At 42.2% G+C, this 24,705-nt stretch overlaps 1 protein-coding gene across 12 annotated transcripts in view; it reads right to left on the reverse strand.

Annotated features, from left to right (window-relative positions):
* RBFOX1 (RNA binding fox-1 homolog 1) overlaps positions 1 to 24,705 on the reverse strand; it is a 2,849,206-nt gene that overhangs the window by 739,475 nt on the left and 2,085,026 nt on the right. For all 12 annotated transcript variants that reach the window (XM_038762608.1, XM_038762609.1, XM_038762601.1 and 9 more), the window contains one exon: positions 17,108 to 17,149. In XM_038762608.1, the coding sequence (XP_038618536.1) occupies positions 17,108 to 17,149 (42 nt within the window). The remainder of the gene's footprint in view (positions 1 to 17,107; positions 17,150 to 24,705) is intronic.

Here is a 24,705-nt window from a genome sequence, read left to right on the forward strand (position 1 = left end):
CAATATAACAGAGTTGGTAGACATGTTCCCTGTCCACAGTGTGCTTACATTCGAGAAGGGGAGACAGACATTAATGCAAAGGAATGAATTACAGATAAATAATTTATGGATGCAATAAATAAATTATGGAGGTAATTACTAAAATATGGATGTATCATCCTGTCACTATTCACTCCACCTCTTCTCTCATCCTCATTCTTCCTATTACTCCTAAAATTTGTAAAGAATCTAATATGTCCTACTCCCCCAGTGTACACAGGGATCTAACATTTTGCTTCTCCTGTACTTCCTCAAGTGTGCTGCGTTTAACAGGCCCTCAGAAAGTAGTATTACTGCTACTACTGTTACTACCACTGGCCTGCCCTGCTTCTTCAAAAGGGAGGCCTCAGTGTCCTAGTTAACCATACAGAATGAAAAAGAGCTATCTTTGAAAACCTGCCTGTGGATTTATAGAGGACCATCCTTGGCCATGAGGCAGAGTGGCAATTTCCCCTGCAGTTCAGGGAAATTAGAGTGCAGGATGTGTTAAACAACAGGGCCACAGGTGTTCATGTTTGGAGTGAACATTAATTCATGAATGGCTTCGTTTGTTATTGGGCATTGGTTTCCTCAACGGTCAGCGCAGCTAGAGGAATACTTATCCAACAGCTCCATGCTGTAATCTGGATGGGCGAAGATTTTGCAGCGCTTTAAGCTGACTCCCACCCTGTGGTTTGTCAACCCATCAGATATTAGAGAAGCAGCATGGCTCAGTGGAAAGAGCACGGGCTTTGGAGTCAGAGGTCATGGGTTCAAATCCCTGCTCCGCCAACTGTCAGCTGTGCGACTTTGGGCAAGTCACTTAACTTCTCTGAGCCTCAGTTACCTCGTCTGTGGAATGGAGATTAAGACTGTGAGCCCCCCATGGGACAACCTGATCACCTTGTAACCTCCCCAGCGCTTAGAACAGTGCTTGGCACATAGTAAGTGCTTAAATACCAACATTATTATTATTATTATATTTTCTCATCAGCTCTGGTTCTGTCTCCCTCGATTACTTTTGGTTGGCATTGTTAGGCTGCAGTCTCCCCAACTCCACTACCAGAATGGCTGAGGGATAACAATGTCTTTAGTCTTGGGGAAGGAGTTGCATAAAGCAACACGGAAATTCCATCTCTTTTAGGCATCAAATGCTATTAGCTACTGGGAATGAGGCTAGTTGGGCCAGGCCTCATCTCACAGGTCATTTAACACACAAGTAGATCAAAGGAAGTGAAAACATTTAGCAGCAAAAGAGCACAGGCAAATTTATCTCGACTGTTTGATTATTTACTCAGCCATGTGGGAAGAATTTGGATATTTTATTTCAAAATCCATGAAAAATGTGCCTCTTGCTAAAAAAAAAATTGACCAGTGCATATAGCAAGTAGTACATATTATTTGATTCTTAGGCAGTTCTGTAAAAATGGCAAAATCCTTAGATGCAGGTTGCGTCTTCTGTGATACAAGGAGTGCTACCCACACACTAGAAATGCACTCTGCTTTTCTAAACTAAAATACATAATCTTCTCCTTATGAGATGTGTATGAACCCCTTTCAAACACAATGATGATAATTGGCTATATAGAGAAGGCAAACTTATAATTTGCTGCAGCAAATAAACCTCAATTGTGAACAGCATTTTTCTGTCAGAATAAAACAACCATCACTGTTCCCTTGACAGCTCTCATCCTCTGTTCCGCTCTGGTGTCAGCATGCAAAATGAGAGCGCTTAGATGTCAACTGATTTTAAAAACATGTTCCAGCAATAAAAAGGTCCCTTCCAGAAAATCACTTACACATTACAAAAAAAGGGTGAATATGGGCATATAAAGGTTATATAGATTAATACGGGTTTGGAGGCCCCTGAAAGCCAACCTCAACCAATCCCTGATTGGTCCTGGACTTCATTCTGAGACCTTGGGAATGGATATCAGTAAAAGATTCATTCACTCATTCATCCAATCATATTTATTGAGTGCTTACTATGTGCAGAGTACTGTACCAGACACTTGAGAGAATACAATATAACAATGAACATATTCCCTGCTCACAGTGAGCTTACATTCTAGAGTGGGGGAGACAGACATTAGTACAAATAAATTACAGATGTGTACAAAAGTGCTGTGGGGCTGGGTGGGGGGAAGAGCAAAGGGAGGATGTGAAGGTGACACAGAAGCGAGTGGGAAATGAGGAAATGTGGGGCTTAGTCTGGGAGGCCGCTTGGAGATGTGCCTTCAATAAGGATTTGAAGTTGGGGAGAATAACTGTCTGTTGGATTTGAGGAGGGAGGGCATTCCAGGCCAGAGGCAGGACAGGGACAAGGGGTTGGCGGTGAGATAGATGAGATGGAGGCACAGTGAGAAGGTTAGCACCAGAGGAGTGAAGTGTGTGGGCTGGGTCGTAGAAGGAGAGAAGCAAAGTGATATAGGAGGGGGCAAGGTGGAGGAGTGCTTCAAAGCCAGTGGTGAGGAGTTTTTATTTGATGCTGACGTGGATGGGCAACCACTGCAATTTTTTGAGGGGCAGGGTGACTGTACTGAATGGTTTTGTAGAAAAATGATCTGGGCAGCAGAGTAAAGTATGGACTGGAGTGGACTGGACTGGGCTGCAGCTGGCCTGGGGTTGGGGCTTGTCCAGGCTGGGATTGGGGCTGGGCTGGGCTGGTCTGAGCTGGGCTGGGGGTAGACCTGTGGCTGATGAAACCCAATCCAAGGTCCCAGATTGCAAACCCTTCCTTTTCCATGTTCTATGCTAATTAGCTCATGGGGCTTGGGCAAATGCCATTTTCTCACTGCAGATTTTCGTGCAATGACAATGAGAAAGAAAAATGAGCTTGGACATATTATCACATATTCTCAGAGGGGATGGGGGGTAACTCCCAGTTCTTCCTCCCCCTCATCATCCTCCTCTCTTTCTGCTCCTCCTCCTCCACCTCCAGCACCACCTCATCCTCCTTTTTCTGCTCCTCCCTCCTCTTCCTCTTTCTTTTCCTCCCCCTCTTCCTCGTCTTCCTCCTTCTCCTCTACGTCTACTTCTACCTTTCCCCACTGTACCTTTTCAGCCAACACTCTGAATTTGGGTTGAGAAAAGGCCTAATTGCCCAGGTCATCAGAAGCTGAAATTGCTAGTGAGAACTGAATGACACACTAGGCCTCTTCTGGGTATTTCTTTGGTTTGGCCAATCCCAGTGAGGAATTTAAATGGAAATTTTGGCTGCTGAATTTGTGATGAATTTGGGATTTTTCTCTACCCTAGGGAAATGGGCACATGGCAGATGAGGAACTTACCAGGAGCACAGTTCTACAGACTCTGTTGAAGTTCCTCATTAGAAAGCAGAGCTGTTCTCAAATTTTCCTGGTTTTGAACTGCCAATGTCTTTGTATTTTATTTCCTTTCGTTTGTGGGAAAGCCGTGTGTACAAAGAGAAGCGCTTTCAATCACTGATTCAATCAGTGAATGGCAGCTCTCACTATTGTGGGGATATTAGGCCAATACGCATGGATTCACAAGGATTTCATCTATTACCCTGGCCTATTTCCACACCTTTTGTTTCCTAATAGATCCCCCTTCTTCCTATGCCACCCCCAGGAAAGCATCTGTCATGGATTATGCTGGGCGGATAAATAATAGAAACAGAGCTTGGACTATGCTTAGGTAATTGAGCAGATACCCAATATCCTAAACATGCTAACTAGTAAAGACGATACATTTTCAGCCAATCTCAGTTATTAAGTGGGGAAAAAAAAGAGCAGGGGTTCTGTTTTTCTCCTAACATTAATTCTCTTGGGTTTTTTTTTTTTGTTTTTTTTTTTAACATTCCCACTTTGGCTGGCAGCCACCTTGAATTTTGGCTTTTCTCAGCAGAATTATCTGCCTTTTAGATAGTAATTAGACAATCACAGGTGGCAGGAAAAACTCAGAAGTCCAACTCTGTAAGCTGGGCTGCAATGATTACATTCCCTGGGGAAGAAAGAAAGTTGGTCCGCAGGTTAACTGTTCATTTTAGTGGCTGCTGTCTGCAGACAATGACAGTTCAATAGGTAGACAGTGCTGAATGGTAAGGTAATTAATTAAGAATGGATGCATAAGGCAGTTAAAATAACTTAACCTTTCCTTTTTCAACTGGTTATGATTTCATTTGAGGAATTCTCTCCATGAACACGTCACTGAACTCCCCTTTTCATGCAGAAGTAGACTAAGTATGCCCTTAAGTCTCCCCACCTTCCTGAATGTATCTGCCATTAATCTTCCCCAAAGATAGAGCTAGATGGGATAAGAAAGAGTTGCTGAAGCAAATAATGGGTATCTGCTCTGGATGGCTCAATCCTGTGGAAAAGCGGGTGATTTTCAGTTATCACCTCTAGGTGACTATCTTCCAAAGCTATATTTTCGTCTCTGTACATGTCCTACCTCTTGCCATTTAATTTAACATCTCTCTCCCGAGGAAAATTTTAAGTTCTTTGAGGGCAGGACTCATGTCTTCTGGGTTTATAAAGTACTCTGCAAACAATAGGTGCTTCCTAAATCGTGGTTCCTGCCTTGAAGAAGCTCACAGAAGCTCAGGGGAAGCAGTGGGCCCTAATGGAAAGAGCACAAGCATGTGAGTCAGAGGACCTGGGTTCTATTCATGCTCAGGTTTCCCCGATCCTAAAATAAAACCTCTCTTGACCCCACGGCTCCCTGCAGTTATCACCCCATCTCCCGCCAGCCATTCCTCCCCAAACTCCTTGAATGAGCGGTCTACATCCACTATCTCCAGTTCCTCTCCTCCAATTCTCTCCTTCACCCATCCAATCTGGCTTCTGCCCCCTTCACTCCCAAGACACTGCCCTTTCATAGGACACCAGTGACCTCTTTCTTGCCAAATCCGATGGCCTCTATCCTAATTCTTCTCAACCTCTCAGCTACCTTCGACCCGGTCGACCACCCCCTTCTCCTGGAAACATTATCCAACCTTGGCTTTACTGGCAGCATCCTCTCCTGGTTCTCCTCCTATCTCTCTGGCTGCACATTCTCGATCTCTTTGCCTCCCACCCCCTAACTGGGGGAGTCCCTCAAGGCTCTGTCCTGGGTCCCCTTCTATTCTCCATCTACACCCACTCCCTTGGAAAACTCATTCGCTCCCTTGGTTTCAACTACCACCTCCATGCAGAGGATTGAAGCAGTGTGGCTCAATGGAAAGAGCGCGGGCTTGGGAGTCAGAAGTCATGGGTTCAAATCCCAGCTCCACTAGTTGTCAGCTGCGTGACTTCGGGCAATTCACTTCACTTAGCCTCAGTTGCCTCATCTGTAAAATGGGGATGAAGACTGTGAGCCCCACGTGGGACAATCTGATCACCTTGTATCCTCCCCAGCACTTAGAACAGTGTGTGGCACATAGTAAGCACTTAACAAATGCTATTATTACTTGAGAAGCAGCGTGGGTCAGTGGAAAGAGCCCGGGCTTGGGAGTGAGAGGTCATGGGTTCAAATCCCGACTCCGCCACATGTCTGCTGTGTGACCTTGGGCAAGTCACTTAACTTCTCTGTGCCTCAGTTACCTCATCTGTCAAATGAGGATGAAGACCATGAGCCCTACTTGGGACAAACTGATCACCTTGTATCCCCCCAGCATTTAGAACAGTGCTTCACACATTGTAAGCGCTTAACAAATGCCATTATTATTATTATTATCCCCAAATCTACATCTGCAGCCCTGAGATCTCTCCTTTTCTGCAATCTTACATTTCCTCCTGCCTTCAGGGCATCCTTACTTGGATGCCCCGCAGTGACAACTCAAAGTTAGCACGTAACGAACAGAACTCCTTATCTTCTCACCCAAACCCTGTCCTCCCTGTGACTTCCCTTTCAGTGTAGACAGCACCACCATCCTCCCTGTCTTATAAAACCATGACCTTGGCGGTACCCTCGACTCATCTCTCTCATTCAACCCACAGAGTCAATCTGTCACCAAATCTCTTCAGTTCAGCATGTACAACATTGTTGAAATCCACCCTCTCCTCTCCATCCAAACTTCTACCACATTAATCCAAGCACTTATCCTGACCCTCTTTGATTACTGCAATCTCCCTCCTGTCATCCCTGCCTGTGTCTCTTCCTACCCCAGTGCTCTACTTCACTCTACTGACCAGATCCTTTTTCTACAACAACATTTAGTCCATATTTTCCCCACTCTTAAAGACCCTTCAGTGATTGATCATCCACCTCCGCGTCATTCAGGAACTCCTTACCATCAGCTTTAAAGTACTCAATCATGTTGCCCCCTCCGACCTTACCTCACTGATTTCCAACTGCAGCCCAGCCTGCATGCTTCTTCACTCCTCTAATGCCAACCTACTCACTGTACCTCAAAGTCTTCTAATTCACCACCTCCTTCTAAAGCACATCCCAGCTATGGCCCAAAATGCCACCCTTCTTCATATCCGACAGATAATCACTCTCCCCACCTTCAAAACCCTATTAGAAGCACATCTCCTCCAAGAGGCCTTCCCTGTTCTAAGCTCTCATTTCTTTCCTCTTGTTCCACTCCCTTCTGCATTGTCTTTGGATTTGTACCCTTTATTTATTCACCCCTCCCTCAGATCCACAGCACTTTTGTACATATCTATAATGTATTTCTTTATATTAATGCCTGTCTCTCCCTCTAGACTGTAAACTCATTGGTGGGCAGAGAACATTTCTACCAACTCTGTTATGTTGTACTCTCCCAAGTATTTAGTAAAGTGCTGTCCACACAATAAATACTCAATAACTATTATTGATTGATTGATTGATAACTCCCAGCTCTGCCACTCGTCTGCTGTGTGATCTTGGGTAAGTCAATTAAATTCTCTGTGCCTCTGTTTCCTCAACTGTGAAATGGAGATGAAATATCTGTTCTTCCTCCTACTTAAAGCGTGAACCCTATGGGGGACATAGACTATGTCTGACCCGGGCTTGGAGCAGTGTTTTACACATCATAAGTGCTTAACAAATGCTATAAAATTAATAACAAACAATAAATATGATACATTGATTCATTTTATAGTTTTCCTGCCCCTAGGACATTACCACTCAAATAATGTGCTGTCCCCTTAAACTCAATATATTCAAAATGGAACCACTATTCTTTCCTAAACATTCTCCTCATATTGCTTAGCATTTGTAGCTATCCCTTATTCTTTTATCATTTGCACATTTGACCATTTTTGTCCAGTCATGTCCCCCTTTTAATTATGAGCTTCTTCTGGGCAGGGACTACAGTTTCTCTAACGGTTGTATGTTCCCCATGCAGTTAGCATCATACTCTCCACACAGTAAGTATTCAAGAAAGAGTGTGAGCTGAATGATAACGATGATTGGTCAGTGCAATGTTTATAACCATCTCTGAATTTCAGTGGAATAAAGTACAGCCTGGCCCCAGTATGTCAATTTCTCGATCTTGCTGCTCTTAACTTTTCACTAATCAATTAGTTTTCTTGCGGAATATATAGGTGTGCTTGGTCAAACTCAATTTAATAGGAATTATGTCAGCACGTACTTCTAAGGAAAACTTTGTGTCCCATTACATAATCCGAGTGCCTCTCTAGAGTTTCACTGTTGGGATGGCTTTGTCACTTCCTGTCCTAAACTGCTCGGTAGCTTAGGCTAAATCAGCCTCTATGATTCATCCCAGGCATGACTGCATTTTAATAAAGGGGGAAATGATCCCTACGTTTTCTTATCTACCTCACAATGCTGTTGGGAGGTTTAATTATCTGATGCCTGGATGAAAGGCATTATGTAAGTGAATATTATCATTAGCAATTTGCATTTTGTAACCCACATTACTCTCCTATCTGGTAGAAATGAGAAACTGTCTTCTAACTGGCAAATTAAATATTGATACAGAAGATATGCTCTGCTACATCTATCATGGGCTTGGAATTAGAGTTTCTAGCTATAATTGGGCCAGCGCCCACCCCAGTTGCACCCAGCCCACCTTGCTTTTTACCCGACCAAAAAGCGCACGTGACGTGTCCCTCGTGCATTTGAAGAACTAGATGCTGGGAAACCATCCTGCATCTTTCTGGCTCTTGGCCATTGTATTTCCCACTTTAGCTAAGTATGCCAGCAAGGTTTTATGGATAGACAGCATTATACATAATAAGAAAGTTCTGTTCATTGTGCGTAATCCAGGGTGGATTTTGTCATTATGAAAGGAGTCAGTGGCTCATCCATTGGAAGAACAATTTCACTTGGCCATTTTGGAGTGGGTTTAAGCAAGCTTCCTCTTCTAGTGTGCTACACTGAACCCCAGGGGCTCAAAGAAGGAAATAATCCACTTCCTCAAGAGTGACAAGCTCAGGACTCTCTAGCAATAATAATTAATAATAATTATGGTATTTGTTAAGTGTTCACCATATGCCAGGCACCATACTAAATGCTGGGGTGGAAACAAGCAAATCGGGTTGGATACAGCCCCTGTCCCCTTTGGAACTCACAGCCTCCATCCCTGTTTTACAGATAAGTTAACTGAGGACCTTGGGCAAGTAAACTGTGACTTGCCCAAGGTCACAAAGCAGACAAGTAGCAGAGCTAGGATTAGAACCCATGATCTTCTGACATCCAGGCCCGTAGTCTATCCACTAAGCACTGCTGCAAAGAACATAGCTCAGAGGTACGGTGGCTTCACCTCATTACTTGCTTTTCTGGACAATCCTTCTTCGATCTACCTTGCTCGGGATTGCGCCTCTCATCTCCTACCCTATTTTTTTTTAAATGGAATTTGCTAAATGCTTACTTTGTACCAGGCATTGTACTAAGTGCTGGGGTAGATACAAGCTAATCGGTTTGGACAGAGTGTACATGCCCCGCATGGGGCTCCCAGTCTTAATCCCTATTGTACAGATGAGGTAACTGAGGTACAGGGAAGTTAAGTGACTTGCCCAAGGTCACACAGCAGATGAGTGGTGAATGTGGGAACCAGGTCCTTCTGACTCTCAGGCCAGTGCTCTATCCACTAAGCCATGCTACATTTCTATCTCCCACAACTGCCATTTGAGCCTTCTAAATTGCCCAAAGATTTGAGTAGCCGCAACCTAATGTAGCACTTGTATGCATACTTTCATACTCTACTGCTTCCTCCTACCTTTAATTTATTTTCCTTTCTGCTTCCCCCATTAGAGGTCTGTAAGAACAGGGTTCACAAATACTAATCCTATTATATGTTCCCATATGCTTACTACATTGCTTTGCACACAGTAGATTCTGAATAAATACCATTCACTGATTTATTGATGTGCCTCTCAAGAAGATCAAAAATATTTTTTTTTTAGTCCATACTGTGTGCAGAGCACTCTACTAAGCTCTTGCAAGACTACAGTACAGGAGTTATAGTATTATTTGTTGTCCTAGTAGTAACACTAGTAGCAATAAATAGATTTAATTGACTACCCACTGTGCAGGGCTCTCGGAAAAGACAAAACAAAAAAGTGGCATGATGCCTGCCTATAAAGAGATTACTCTTGAAATGGTATTACATCTGACTACAATTAGAGTTGTCAAAATATGTGATGGAATGTTCGAGTGAATAAGCATTTACACAGAAGTGCTGAGGATGGATATAAGTTTATAGTCAATTATCATCGTCAGTGGAATTTATTGAGAGCCTACTGTGTGCGAAGCACTGTAGTAAGCACTTGGAGGTACAACACAACAGAGTCAGTAAACACCTTCTCTCAGTGAGCTTACGGTCTAGAGTGAGAGGCAGGTATTGATCTAAGTAAATGAATTATATCATCAGTGTCATTCATTGAGTGCTTACTTTCTGCCGAGAGCTTCGGGGAGTACAAAACAGTTGGGAAACATGATCCCTGCCCTGAAGGAGCTTACAGTCCAAAAAGAGGAGATAGGCATCAAAATAAATTATAGGTAGGGGGAAGCAACCAATTATAAAAATATGGGAAGTACCTAAATGCTTAGGGGGTGGGACTGAGCTCATGGGTGAGGCAGTAGGGAGGGATATCAGGGAAGAGGGTTGAGAGATTAGTCAGGAAAGACTTACTAGGTAGACGGGATGTGCAACCACTTGCTATTCTATTGCCTGGTAAACTCCTTGAAGGAAGGGACTACCTCTTTGTTTCTTGATCAACTATTATTTTTTTAATGTCATTTATTAAGCGCTTACTATGTGCAAAGCACTGTTCTAAGCGCTGGGGAGGTTACAAGGTGATCAGGCTGTCCCGCAGGGGGGCTCACAGTCTTCATCCCCATTTTACAGATGAGGTAAACTGAGGCCCAGAGAAGTGAAGTGACTTACCCAAAGTCACCCAGCTGACAATTGGCAGAGCCAGGATTAGAACCCATGACCTCTGACTCCAAAGCTGGGGGCTCTTTCCACTGAGCCTCGCTGCTTCTCTATTACCGGTTCAACAGTAGATTCTCAATAAATGCTGTTGAGGTTGCTACTGATGAAAGGGTTAGTAAACTGTTCTGCACTCAGTAGGCTCCTGGCCTCCTTTTAGGGCTGGCAACTCCACTGCAGCAGCATGAGCTGGATGATGACTTGGCTTAGAGTCCAGGGAGATCACCGTGGCCAGCCACACAGGGAAGTGAGAACAGCTGCAACCCTCCTCAAGAGGCTCTTCACAGGAAGCCAAGAATTAGCACGGCACTTGTTCCATCATCTGAAACCAGGGGCAGGGTGTTCTGGCTCCTCTGACTCCTGTTTGTAGACAAGCAGCAAACGGAGAAGCGGCGTAGCGTGGTGGATAAATCATGGTCATGGGAGTCTGAAAAACCTGGGCTCCAATCCCGGCTCCACCACTTGTCTGCTGTGTGACCTCGGGCAAGTCCCTTCACTACTCTGTGCCTCAGTTCCCTGAACTGTATAATGGGGAATACGGCTGCTAGCCTCGTGTGAGAGAAGTAGCATGGCTCAGTGGAAAGAGCACAGGTTTTGGAGTCAGGTCATGGGTTCAAATCCCGGCTCTGCCAATTGTCAGCTGTGCGACTTTGGGCAAGTCACTTAACCTCTCTGTGACTCAGTTACCTCATCTGTAAAATGGGGATTAAGACTGTGAGCCCCCGTGGGACAACCTGATCACCTTGTAACCTACCCAGTGCTTAGAACAGTGATTTGCACATAGTAAGTGCTTACTAAATACTATTATTGTTATTATTATTATGTGGGACAGGGACTGTGTCCAACTTGATTAGCTCGTATCTACCACAGTGCTTAATACAGTGCCTGGTACATAGCAAACTCTTAAAAAAAAAACCTTTAAAAAAAGGAAGCAATTTGGGAGACCATTGGGGCTATTCCATGATTTCTGTCAGCAGAGCAGAATATGCTAATGAAGGAATCCTCCACTTGACAATACTGGCACATTTCAGTCACCCTGCACCACATTTTTGAAAATAGATTTTGACTGCTGTATTTAAAAATGTATTTTAAGAGCTGTGGCAGGCTAGAGCCTTTAAATCATTTAGTGAACTTAATACTTGGCCTTTTTTTTTTTAAGCGAGAAGGAAATCATACTGTATTGAAATACTGATGGATGATGACTTTTAAAATCAAGAATTGATGAAACTTGTGACATCATAATAAGCCCCCCCCTCACAGAAAGACAAGCTACTTTCTTTGCTCATGTATTTTAATGTAGTTTTCTTTCCATTACTGGCATTCCTGGGTATCTATGGATCTCTGCGATGGACACTTAAGCAAAAACATCAGTTCATGAGACCAGGAGAAAGATAGACTCTGTGAACAATAAGTCAAAGCCTAATTAGGGGACAGGACTACAGGACACCTGTTAATCATTTAGACCACATTCCTATACCCAAACAGTAACACTGTCAGCAGTGCCCTCTTCGGATGCTAAAAGATCTAGCATACCTAACCACTAATAAGCTTTACATTCTTCATTATGCACTTACAGTTCTAATTCATTATTCTGTAAAGATTTCTCCATATTTTAAATGCTGAGTTTACTGGATCCTAATTTTTTAAAAAAAGAACAGGAAGCCATTTTTCTCTAGGTTTGACCTAGTTTTTGCCATAGTCCTCTATCCAAACAAGAAAAGAAATTTGAGGATGTAATGCATTATTTACCAGAGTGAACTAGTAATTCAGGCTGTAGGGGGAAAAAGGGTTTGGGGGTGGGGGTGGCTAGGGAAGCTGAAAATATTTCTGAGGCTTATATGCTAAAGCTACCGCTAATGTAAAGTGCAGATATTTTGAGTGAGTGTGGGTGTAACTGAGAATAGTTAGAGGGGAGATCTTAGGTCGTAGCATACTATTAGTGGGTGCATTAACCCTAGAATTAAAAGAAATACCATTATTGAAATAACAGACATGGAGAACAGAGTAAGTTAATTTAAATGCAATTAATTTAATTTAAATAATAATTACTTGATTCAATTTAACATTTGGATGGACAAAGCCAGCATTCTTGAGCTTATTAAATAGTCATAATGGAACATTTGCTGGAAGTGATTCACCTCGATAAATTATCTGGTTTCAAGCTCCTTTTACATCTTTTTCATCAACCCTTCCCTACCTGCACCCTACAATTAATGAAGTTACAACCTTCCATTGCATCTCCATTCTTCAAGTTTTCAGGTCTTTTGCTCCCTCTCCTTAGATACTTAACTCTGCTCATTTTGTTAGTTACCATAAGGTTAGCCAGTGAGATAAATTTCCACTAGTCACTTTGGTCTCAGATAACCATTCCCAAAAAAAAAAAAAATGTTTAGGGGTAAAGATTGGGTTGTAACTATGACCAAAATGAAATTTGGATAATCTGTAGAATTCAATTCTTCATGTTGTTGCTATTGTTAAAGGAGAAATGGGAGCCAGTTCTTCACTGTGACAAAAGGAAACTAATTACGTTATCTCCTATCCACCTTAGTACTTAGTACATTGCTTGGCACGTAGCAAGCAATTAACAAATGCCATTAATATTATCAGCTAAATATAGGGAAAGACAACAATTCCTGCAACATTTCTGGGGCTTTGCAGGCCCCATCTTATAATAATAATTTAAAAATAATAATAATCGTGGTATTCATTAAGCCTTTACTATGTGCCAGGCACTGTTCTAAGCTCTGGGGTCGGGGGGATACAAACAAATCTGGTTGGACACAGTCCCTGTCTCAAATGGGGCTCACAATCTTAATCCCCCTTTTACAGATGAAGGAGCTGAGGCACAGAAAAGTGAAGTGACTTTCTCAAGTTCACACAGCAGACAATTGGCAGAAGCTGGAATTTAGAACCTAGGTCCCTCTGACTCCCATGCCTGTGCTCTAACAACTTGACTTTGCTACATCTCTGCCATGACATCAGGAAAGGCAGCTCTCGGCAACTCTGAAGAAAGGGCTCCATAATGAAGCAAAGACATAGGGCCAAACTTGGAGAAAGAGGTGAAGAAGGGGGACCTAATGAAAGGCTGTATTATGCTGCATGCCCACATTGACAGCATCATCATCATCAATTGTATTTATTGAGCACTTACTGTGTGCAGAGCACTGTACTAAGTGCTTGGGAAGTACAAGTTGGCAACATATAGAGACAGTCCCTACCCAACAGTGGGCTCAAAGTCTAAAAGAGATGGGAAAGGAGGAGGAAAGGAGATAGGAAAAGAGGAGGAAAGGAGATGGGAAAGGAGCAGGAAAGGAGATGGGAAAGGAGCAGGAAAGGAGATGGGAAAGGAGCAGGAAAGGAGATGGGAGAGGAGCAGGAAAGGAGATGGGAAAGGAGGAGGAAAGGAGATGGGAAAGGAGATGGGAAAGGAGGAGGAAAGGAGATGGGAAAGGAGGAGGAAAGGAGATGGGAAAGGAGGAGGGAAGGAGATGGGAAAGGAGGAGGGAAGGAGATGGGAAAGGAGGAGGGAAGGAGATGGGGAAGGAGGAGGAAAGGAGAAGGGAAGGAGAAGGGAAAGGAGGAAGGAAGGAGAAAGGAAACGAGGAGGGAAGGAGATGGGGAAGGAGGGAAGGAGATGGGGAAGGAGGAGGGAAGGAGATGGGAAAGGAGAAAGGAAGGAGATGGGAAAGGAGTAGGGAAGGAGATGGAGAAGGAGCATGACATACAGACTTCAGAAGAACCGCTATCTGGTGCATCGTGTCTTAATCACGGCATATGGGATGCTGTGGCATTCTCTATGATTCATTGGAAATGGCCAACTTTCTCTCTGCTCCAGGAAGATTAAAGGTCTGAAATTGGCCCTGGATGGAAGGTTAAATCAAAATCACAGCAATCAAAAACTTGCACTAGTTACTGTAGCCAGACAACTAACACTGTGTCAATAATAATGATGGCATTTGTTAAGTGCTTACTATGTGCAAGGCACTGTTCTAAGAGCCGGGGAGGATACAGGGTGATTAGGTTGTCTCACATGGGGCTCACAGTCTGCAACCCCATTTTACAGATTAGGTAACTGAGGCCCAGAGAAGTTAAGTGACTTGCCCAAAGTCACACAGCTGACAAGTGGCAAAGTCGGGATTAGAACCCATGACTTCTGATTCCCAAGCACAGGCTCTTTCCACTGAGCCACGCTGCTTCCCTTATGAAATGGAATATATGCCATTACTCAGTGAATATAGAGAATATGAGGTGATGCTCTTGGTAATATAAACTTCAAGTTGCTTTTTCTACCACTGAGTGCAATTCAAACACAAAGGGGTGTTTATCTGAATTATCTGGGTAATTGTGCCTCCACTGAGCTGATCTTTGGTTACCACAAAGACACTAAAGCTATTTGTACTTTGGCTTTAGACTTCAAATTAATAGTTCAGGCTCCCAACTCCCATCTCCCAACTCAAGATCCCATATGAAATCATGGATTCCAGCACTTCTACTTGAATGCAAAACACAAAAGGGCTTAGCTTTCATTGGGAGACTAAGTGGGATGAGATTAAAGGCACCACATTACCTCTCTCTCGCTTATCTATTCTTGTTCCTCTCCCAATATACCTCAGTCCACACACTTTGCTCCTCTAACACCAACCTATTCACTTTGCCAGATGTCATCTCTCTCATCATAGTACTCAACTTTGCTCACTCTGTCCCTTCTTCTTGGGACTCCATCGCCTTTCATAGCCAAGAGATCACCATGTTCCCCATCTTTAAAGCCCTACTAAAATATCTCCTCCAGGAAGCCTTCCCTGACTAATCTCTCATGTCACGGTACAATTTTCCCTCCCTTCTACAACACCTCTGCATTCGAATCCTCTCCTTCCTCACACAGCACTTCCTCACACAGCCTTTCAGTCTGTTGCTTCCCCTAATTTATTTTAATTTATATCTCCCCTGCTAAATTGTATGTTCTCTGAGGACAGGGACCATATCTACCTACTCTAAGAACTCAACAAATTCTAATGGTTGATTGACTGGTTCACATTTTGAGTGGTAGATAAACAAGTCTGAAAGAACTGTCAGATCAGAAAGAACAGAATTAGGGCCTTTTTCAGCCCGGCTTGGAAACTCTTAGGTCCTGTCAGAGCCCTGGGATGAACGAAGTTGGGAATCCTTCTCCAAAAACAGCAGGGGTGTAAACTATGGTAATAGCCCCCGTGGCCCCAGTAAAGTCAGCACCCATTAATACAGTCATTCTGAACATAGCAGTAGGGAAGACAATTTGGTTGGTTTGATACATTCCAAGAGTGAAGATTCAACCGCCATATAATTTAGACTGGAATGCAGGAGGAAGAGGCATTGGATTCACACAGGAGCTTTTGAGTTGGGAGATGCAGGAGGGAGTATGGAGAAGAATATTGGAGTGCTAGAGTGGAGAGGAAGCAAAGACACCCATTTGCTTCCTCATTTAAACTTCCCGAGATTTTTTTCACCTAGTGAATCTGATAGGTGATAGTCGTGAGTGCCATTTTTAAGAGGAATTGAGGTTGTATCCTCATAAGAAGATGTCATGTACATTTTGCCCCCACAAAATATGCAGAACAGACAAACTTATTTGGCTCAGGTACTTATGGGGAGTGGTTTGATGCAGCATTCACTAAGCCTAAATGCTCGTCATGAGCCCTCTGAAAGTGCAAAAGAAATGGAGAATTTGAATGAATAGTTGAATTTGTCTATGACCACATTCGTGCCACAGAACATGTCATTTAGTTAAGTGGACTATCTTCAGTACCAGACCAGTTCACTATGACTGTCAATTTTTAGTGTGGCACATCGCCCTGTATTTATTTATGGATGGTTCTTAAAAAAATAAAGCTACAGAAATCAGACAGGAGAGGAGATGGCGGCACATATAGTATTTAAGTCCACTGGATTTCTAAGTAGTACTTAGGTTAGTAGAATGCATCCTCTGGGTGCTTAATAATTTGTATTTGTTCTCAACTAGTGCTTAAGGAGATGGGCTAGCTAAAAGCAATTGGATGTTGCGTTCAAAACTCTCTAATCATCAAATCTGAATCCTGACATTCTGTAGACCTCATCACTCACCCCCTCCTCCTAAATGGAGGAAAGAACAAAAAAACCTGTAGATATTATTGTGCTGGACAAAATCCAAACGCTTCTTCAAATTTTGAACAATGGTGTGAACTTGAATTTTCAATTTGTGCACTTTCACAAAAATCTATGAAATGTCACATGTAACACTAATAGGTGAGGATGTCAGCATTAGGAAATGCAAGAAGGAAGCAAATGTGGTTTGGGGGAATCCATGATTCACAAATGCCACTATCCTGAAGAAGGTTATAGACTATTTGAATCCTTCTGGAAAATGTCCTTGACATATTAGCTTCCCACAAGATAAATACGCTTATCATAGACAGCAATAAAAGAGTGTTTTAGCAGCTCAGCAAACTGGTACTCAGACTAAGAAGATAGCTAGACATTTTGACCTTTGCTATTACTTGAACTTCATGTTATATATAAAAGGAATGCAATGATGTCAAACAAATTCCACAAGAGAAGTAGTTATTGCTGAATCTAAATAAAAAAAATCCATATCTGTTATAATGGTTCTTCAAAGGAAGATGTACTATATTTACCCACCCAATCAATGGTAAATTATCAGGGATAAATATTTCCGTCTCTTGAAGACAAAGAATTCAAGATGAGGAGAAATTGTTTACGGCACAGACCAAAGAAAGTAGATGCACTTACCCTTAGCTGTTCTCTTTCACAATTCATGGGGTGCCTGGAAACCTGTGGGGGGAAATAAGGGGAGAATAAAGTTTTGTTCGGGAAAGAAAGATTAAAGGCAAGGGGAAATTATCTCTACCTAAATGACCACAAAGGTGTGATTGTTTCTGGAAGGGTGTGGAGAGAGAATTAAATAAGTGAACATATCTTATTATCTACATTGAGGACCAATTCATATAAACAAATCAGGTGCCCTCTGGACTGGCCTTATTAAAAATAAAAGCACAGGAGCCTAACAGATGAATGGCCAATAAATTTCATCTTTTGTGGAAAAGAGGCAACTTCCCCCTCTCACCTCTATTATTGAAAGGTTTCATCAGGTTAATACCTACTTGATTTATGGCCACCTGTATCTGTTTGTCTGAACAATCAATGTCATTTATTAAATGTCTACAACATTCAGTGCGCTGTACTAAGTGCAATAGAGATAGACATAGTCTCTGCTCTCAAGGAGCTTGCATTCTAGTTGGGGAGACCAACACTGAATAAATTTCTAGCCAAGGCAAGGAAGAGAAAAGGGGATAGATCACTGGTGACCTTGGAAAGTGCTATCTCCATATAAGCCAGGCTTCACATATAGTAACATATCTAGTAACAGATACATATAGATACAGTTACTATATGTCAAACACTGTTCAATGCTCTGGGATGGATACAAGTTAATTAGATTGGACACGATCCCTGTCCTGCATGGGCATCACAATCTAGGTAGCTAGGAGAATGAGAGAACTGAGGCAGGGAGAAGAGTTAAGTGACTTGCTCGAAGCCACACAGCAAGCAATTGGTAGAGTTGGGATTAGAACTCAGATGCTCTGATTCCCAGGTGCTCTGTTCTTTCCAGTTAGAAAAGCCTAAGCAATACAATCTACTCTAATTATTCTAAAATTAGATAATAAGAATAAAAATTATGGTATTTGTTAAGTGCTTATTGTGTGCCAAGCACTGTTCTAAGCACTGGGGTAGATACAGGGTAATCACATTGTTCCACGTGGGGCTCACATTTTTAATCCCCATTTTACAGATGAGGGAAGTTAAGTGACTTGTCCAAGGTCACACAGCAGACAAGTTGCAGAGGCGGGATTGGAACTCACATCCTCCGACTCCCAAGCCTGTTGTCTTTCCACTAAGCCATGCTGCTTCTCACGAAGTCCTTATGTCTGTCTGTAGCCCCACAGAGTCCACCTGGGGTTCACGGTCAAGAGGGAAGCAGAAATATTCCTCTACTTAGACCATGATTCCCATATGGGACAGGGATAATGTCCAACCTACCCCAGAACTAGAACAGTGCTTGATACAATGTAAGCATTTAAGAAATGTCCTATCAATAATAATGATAACAGATAATCTTCACTTTACAGATGAGGTGACTGAGACCCAGAGAGTTTAAGTGATTTGTCCAAGGTCAAACAGCTGGTAAGCAACAGAGCCAGGATTACAACCCAGGTCCTCTGACTCCCGGCCCTGTGCTCTTTCTACTGAGCCATGTTGCTTCTCCACAGGCCACATTGCTTCCAACTAAGGGGACTGCTAAGATTAATTCATCTCTAAAGTGTTATTCAGCCTATGTGAGAAACTCAAAAGTCCAGGTAACCACAGCCTCATTAAGACTGTTCTGAAGAATGGCACCTGCTTGTGGGAAGGGGAGCTTCTTCCATGTTTTATTAGAATTTATGTAAAAAAAAAAAAACCCAGAACTCCAAAATATTTTAATTATACTCTTTACCATTTCATTTGAATGAAATTTTACTCTTTGCCATTTCATTTGAAGGCTTAAATCAATACAATTTCCTTTTCCAGGGCAATTATGTGCATGGTAAATATAATTTATGTCTTAGATGAAGAAAAGGGAGAGGGGAAATATCCGGTCGTGGTCCTTTAAGATGCTCACAAAGATTCAAACTGCATTAGTCTTTGCTCTGCCAAGTAAGCACTTACAAAAGGTTAAAAACCGAAACAATAAACTTCAGCATGAGATCCCTAACACTCCTGGTTGATCATGATATTAAAAAGTAGGACTTCTCTCAAAGAATTGCAAGCTAATTATGGAGTATTGAAAACCTCAGCCAAACTGTCATTTGGTTTCGCTTCTCTTACATAAACAAAAGAGACAGGACAATAAAAATAATTACCCAGGAAACAATGTCCTTTATTTCTAATATTCTCTACAGCATCAGAATGGGGGCAAAACACTGAATTTCATCACGTCCCCAACCCTCCTCTGTTAACGAAAAAAAAAAGAAGAATCACAAAGAGTGAGACCAGAGATGGTGAAGTCTAGGATGATCTGTGTTCATTTGGTTTGGCATGGTTAGCTGTGGAGATGCCTTCCCCAACAAGCCTCTGTTCCAAAGCCACTTTAATGCCAACCTCCTCCCTATACCTTGATCTCTTCCATCTTACCACCGACCTCTCGCCCACATCCTGCTTCTGTCCTGAAATGCATTGCCTTTTCATATCCTACAGACAATCACTTTCCCCACTTTCAAAGCTATATTGAGGACACATCTCCAAGAAGCATACTCTGACTAAGCTCTCATTTCCTCTTCTCCCACTCCCTTCTGCAGTACCCTTGCACTCGGATTTTTACCTTCATTCACCCCTTCCTCAGCCCCACAGCATTTATACACATAGCCACAATTTATTCTTCATACTACTGTCTGTCTCCCGCTCTGGACTATAAGCTCGCTGTTGGCAGGGAACATGTCTGTTTATTGTAAGCCCTTAGAAAACGTTAGAAACCAATTCAATAAACTTCAGTGCTTAATACAGTGTTCTGCACACTTTAAGTGCTCGATAAATATGATTGATTAATTGCCACCTACCTTCCTCCTTCCTTTTCTCTTCCTTCCCTCTCCGTCCCACCACCCCTGCCACAAATCCAGTGGATTTCTGGGCTATGATTTAACCACCTTCTTCCTAGAATTTAACTCATCCTATTTCTTGCTCTTCCCAATGCCTCTCTCATGAACTACCAATTCCTCCATCATCCCCCATTTTGATTTTTCAGATCTCTGTTCTTCTCCCCCTTTACATTATAAAACAAGAAATGTCATGAGTGTCATCAGATATTCCATAATTACAGTTCTATTTACAACCCATGGGTATCTTTGAAGGAAAATGTAAATACCTATTTTTTTTAAAGTGAGTGAAAAGAGGCCTGGTCTAGACTTTATTTCTCATGCAAACTGCTTTTCCAACTATTGTAATTTTTTTTTCTGAAAGCACAGTCGAGTCTTCTAAATCTATTTATTAGAGAGTTAAATCCAAATTTGTATTCCTCATGGATACTCTACCATTTATCTTCTGTAAGGTGCTTTGCTTCAATTACTCTATTGAGGGAATATTCTATACCTTCGGTTTCATAAAATTAAAGAAAATAATGACATTTCACTGTGAAATCAATTCAGGAATAAAGCTCAGTCCATTCTTACTATCATTTGCCAACATCAGTTTTTCATTTTAATCCATCAGGTATCTCGTGACAGTGAAAAATCTGGCAAGGGGATCACAGTCTAAGTAGGAGGGAGAACAGGTATTAAGTTTCCATCTTGAAGATGAAAGTACTGAGGTACAGAGAATTGAAGCGACGTGATCAAAGTCAAACAGCAGACATGTGATGGAGCTGGAATTAGAACCCAGGCCCTCTGAATCCCAGGCCTAGGCTCTTTCAATTAATCAATCAATCAACCAGTCAGGGGTATTTATTGAGGCTTACTATGTGAAGAGAACTGTACTAAGCACGTGGGAGAGTATGATACAACAGAATTATCCAACGTGATCCCTGCCCATAATGAGCCTACAGTCTAGAGGGGAAGACAGACATTAACACGAAATATTAATTACAATATGAAATTTAAAGATATGCACATAAGTCCTGTGGGATTGGGGTGAATATCAATTATCCAAAGGTCACAGATCCAAGTGCATTAGGTCACACTGCTTCTCACACTTAAGCACTAAACATTCATTTGTACACAAAGTACTCTGTTCATTTATCCCAGGTTTCATGTAAATCACTGAGCGGGGGAATTTCTTCTTACTCATCCTAGACTTTTGGAAAAGCAAGCCTTCCACCTCTCAAGGCAGGGCCTTATTGGAGGGAAAGGACCAGTGATTTCTAATCCCTCAAAATTAATCTTCCCTGGAGTTCTTGTGTATGGTTGGTTCTGGGCCCTTTGGGGGTATTTCAAGAAATGGGCCATTTTAGAGTCCAACTTTCCAATTCCAAAGCAAGGTCACCCATCCATATCATACAGTCAAGTGATTTTATTAACAGTCAGGAAACATGCCTGTATCTAGAAAAGAGTGCTATAGCCAGCTGGGAAGTGATAAGCACCCAGCATTCAGAGGATTGCCTGAAAAATGATCAACGGAAAGAAATCCAAAAAACAGTAAACTGCTGGTCGCAGTAATTTTACCTCTATCCTGGTATATGCTGAGTAAATTAAGAAAATGCATTTTAATAAATAACCTGGAAACTTCTCACTGCTCTCTCTGCTGACACAAAGGGTTGGAAATGGTTTTCTTTCTAACCTCTGATGGGGTTGAATCAGCCCTGAAAATTGTGTCCCATTTTGTAAATGTGCCAGCTTAAGAAAAAGAACTTGGCAGTGCTAAGCACTTAGTGGAAAATATAAATAATGGATTTGCTATATGTAAACCTGTACAGATAAATGCAAGAGCTGAAAGCCATAACATATTTAATTTATGACGAGGCCCTTAGAGATGCATTTTGAGCATGTCCTGCAATCTTGGAATACTTAGCTTTCTTAGTACTAAACAACCTCTGCTTGGCATGTCTGTACTCAACACAATTTATGGATCATGCGTTTTTTTTCCTCCTTCAAAAATCTTAACGTTTTATGAGTCGGTTCTTATCAGGGTGCGGGGTTCGCAGTTATCCCAGTAAAGGAGATGTGAAAGGTCTTTTTTGCCAGGGGAAGTTTAGGGAGCCTAGAATAACAACTTTTAAAAGACTGTTTCTTTGAAAAAAGAAAGCTCTCTATATTTCTGCTGTCACATGCCCACTAGTTATATAGCCCATTAAGAATAGATCAAGCCCCCTGGTAATAATAATAATGATGACATTTGTTCAGTGCTTACTATGTTCCAAGCACTGTTTTAAGCACTGGGGGGTACAAGGTAATCAGGTTGTCCCACATTGGGCTCACAGTCTTAATCCCTATTTTACAGATGAGGTAACTGAGGCACAGAGAAGTGAAGTGACTTGCCCAAAGTCACACAGCTGACAAGTGGCGGAACTGGGATTAGAACTCATGACCTCTGGTTCCCAAGCCTGGGCTCTTTCCACTGATCCATGCTGCTCAGTGGAAACTCGATGGTTAGGATGCACAAATGAGAGTCCCAGTAATGGAATGCTTCAGCTAAATGCAAGAGGTGATGAGATTTCCCGTTGCATCCAACAATTCCTTCCCTCAGAGACCTTAGTTTCAGTACATTAAACTGTCCCCAAACTCGAAGCAGCCACATGTTGGAGCTGGCAATTTCAAAGAATTAGAGACCAGCACTTATAAAAAAGCAAAACGTATTTGCATCAAAGAACTCAATTTTAAAAGTAGGAAAGCATTCCTTATTATTTATTGTAATAATAAACTGTTACCCCAGGCTCACTTCTATTCTGCAGGCTTAATAAGGTATTTTGTGAACCGAGGGATGGCGAGAAGGAAGAAAACAATTACAGTTATTAACAGAATGATTTCTATTCGCTGCAGAAGCAGAAATCACATTTTCTTTCCTTCATCAAGGGTTGCAATTAACCCATGAATGTTCAGTCCATATTGGCTTCCTTTTTAAACTAGATCATTGGAACAGCCAGGGAACACAAACTATTTATCAAAGAGGACTCCACTAGGGTTTCCCAGGGGCCATATAGAGATGTATGAAATGGTTAGAAGGATTTTCACTTGCATGTTATTTGCATACCATCTGAATATGTCCACAGAGCTGATATCATCTACTGGGAGGTCACTGTGAAGCTAAAATTTTGTTGTTGTGGCCCCTAAAGTTTTTAAATTCTATTCCATTTCACCTACTTCCTCTCTCAAACCCATATCCTTGACAATTGAGATGACTTGCAGAGCGAGAAAACTGACAGAACCAGAGAAAGAAAAAGACCTAGGAGCCATTTTTCTGGGCCTTGGACTCAGTTTAGAAAATGCTGATTCTGTATTGAAAGGCTCAGTCCTGACACTTGGAAAATAGGACACCAGGAAAACACTGAAATTAAAGAGCAAGGGGATCGGTTGAAAAATAGAAGAAATTCATTTGGATTTTGACTGTCACAATGCTTATAAATTTTATTTTCTAACCAGACCCATGGGATTCCATCCTGACACTTGCAGTAGAGCCCAGATTCTTAGTGGTGAGAAAAAAAGTGACCCCTCCTTGACAGTAAGGAAGTAGGGCAGTGGATCAGAGAAGCAGCGTGGCTCAGTGGAAAGAGAACGGGCTTTGGAGTCAGAGGTCATGGGTTCGAATCCTGATTCTGCCACATGTCTGCTGTGTGACCTTGTGCAAGTCACTTAACTTCCCTGAGCCTCAGTTACCTCATCTGTAAAATGGGGATTAAGACTGTGAGCCCCACGTAGAACAACTTGATCACCTTGGAACCCCCCTAGTGCTTAGAACAGTGCTTCGCATATAGTAAGTGCTTAACAAATGCCATCATTATTATTATTATTGTTATTCAATCAGTAAATCACATTTATTAAGTGCTTAACGGGGTCAGAACACTTTGCTTGGAATGCAACAGAGTTGGTAGACATTTTCCTTGTCCTCAACAAGCTAACAGTCTCTGGGCAGGGGCAGATATTAATATAAAGAAAGAAAGGATATGTATATAAGTGCAGTAGGGCTGAAGATAGAGTGAATATCAAGTTATTAAAGAATGAGCCCTAAAACTTAACCATTTTCATCAGTACTTACTAAGCACTTTCTGGGCAGGGAGCTCTTCATTAGGGACTTCTGGAAAACATGGAAGCAGCCTAGCATGTGAACCCTGTCCTCATGGTACTTAGAGCAGGATGGATTCTCACCATCATGGACACAATTTCTCTTCTATGTTGTTGGTGCCTATGCACTAAGATCTGTAGCCCTTAGGACTTGGCATTCACTCCACCCACTGCTCCTTTCATTCATTCAATCGTATTTATTGAGCGCTTACTGTGTGCAGAGCACTGTACTAAGCGCTTGGGAAGTACAAGCTGGCAACATATAGAGACGGTCCTTACCCAACAACAGGCTCACAGTCTAGAAGGGGGAGACAGACAACAAGACAAAACATGTGGACTCTTGTCAAGTCATCAGAATAAATAGAAATAAAACTAGATGCACATCATTAACACAATAAATAGAATAGTAAATATGTACAAGTAAAATAAATAGAGTAATAAATCTGTACAAACATATATACAGGTGCTGTGGGGAGGGGAAGGAGGTAGGGCAGGAGGGATGGGGAGGAGGAGAGGAAAAAGGGGGTTCAGTCTGGAAAGGCCTCCTGGAAGAAGTGAGCTCTCAGTAGCTCTCCACAGCACTTAAGT

This window comes from Tachyglossus aculeatus, chromosome 21, assembly GCF_015852505.1.
Source record: "Tachyglossus aculeatus isolate mTacAcu1 chromosome 21, mTacAcu1.pri, whole genome shotgun sequence".
Taxonomy (NCBI): Eukaryota; Metazoa; Chordata; class Mammalia; order Monotremata; family Tachyglossidae; genus Tachyglossus; species Tachyglossus aculeatus.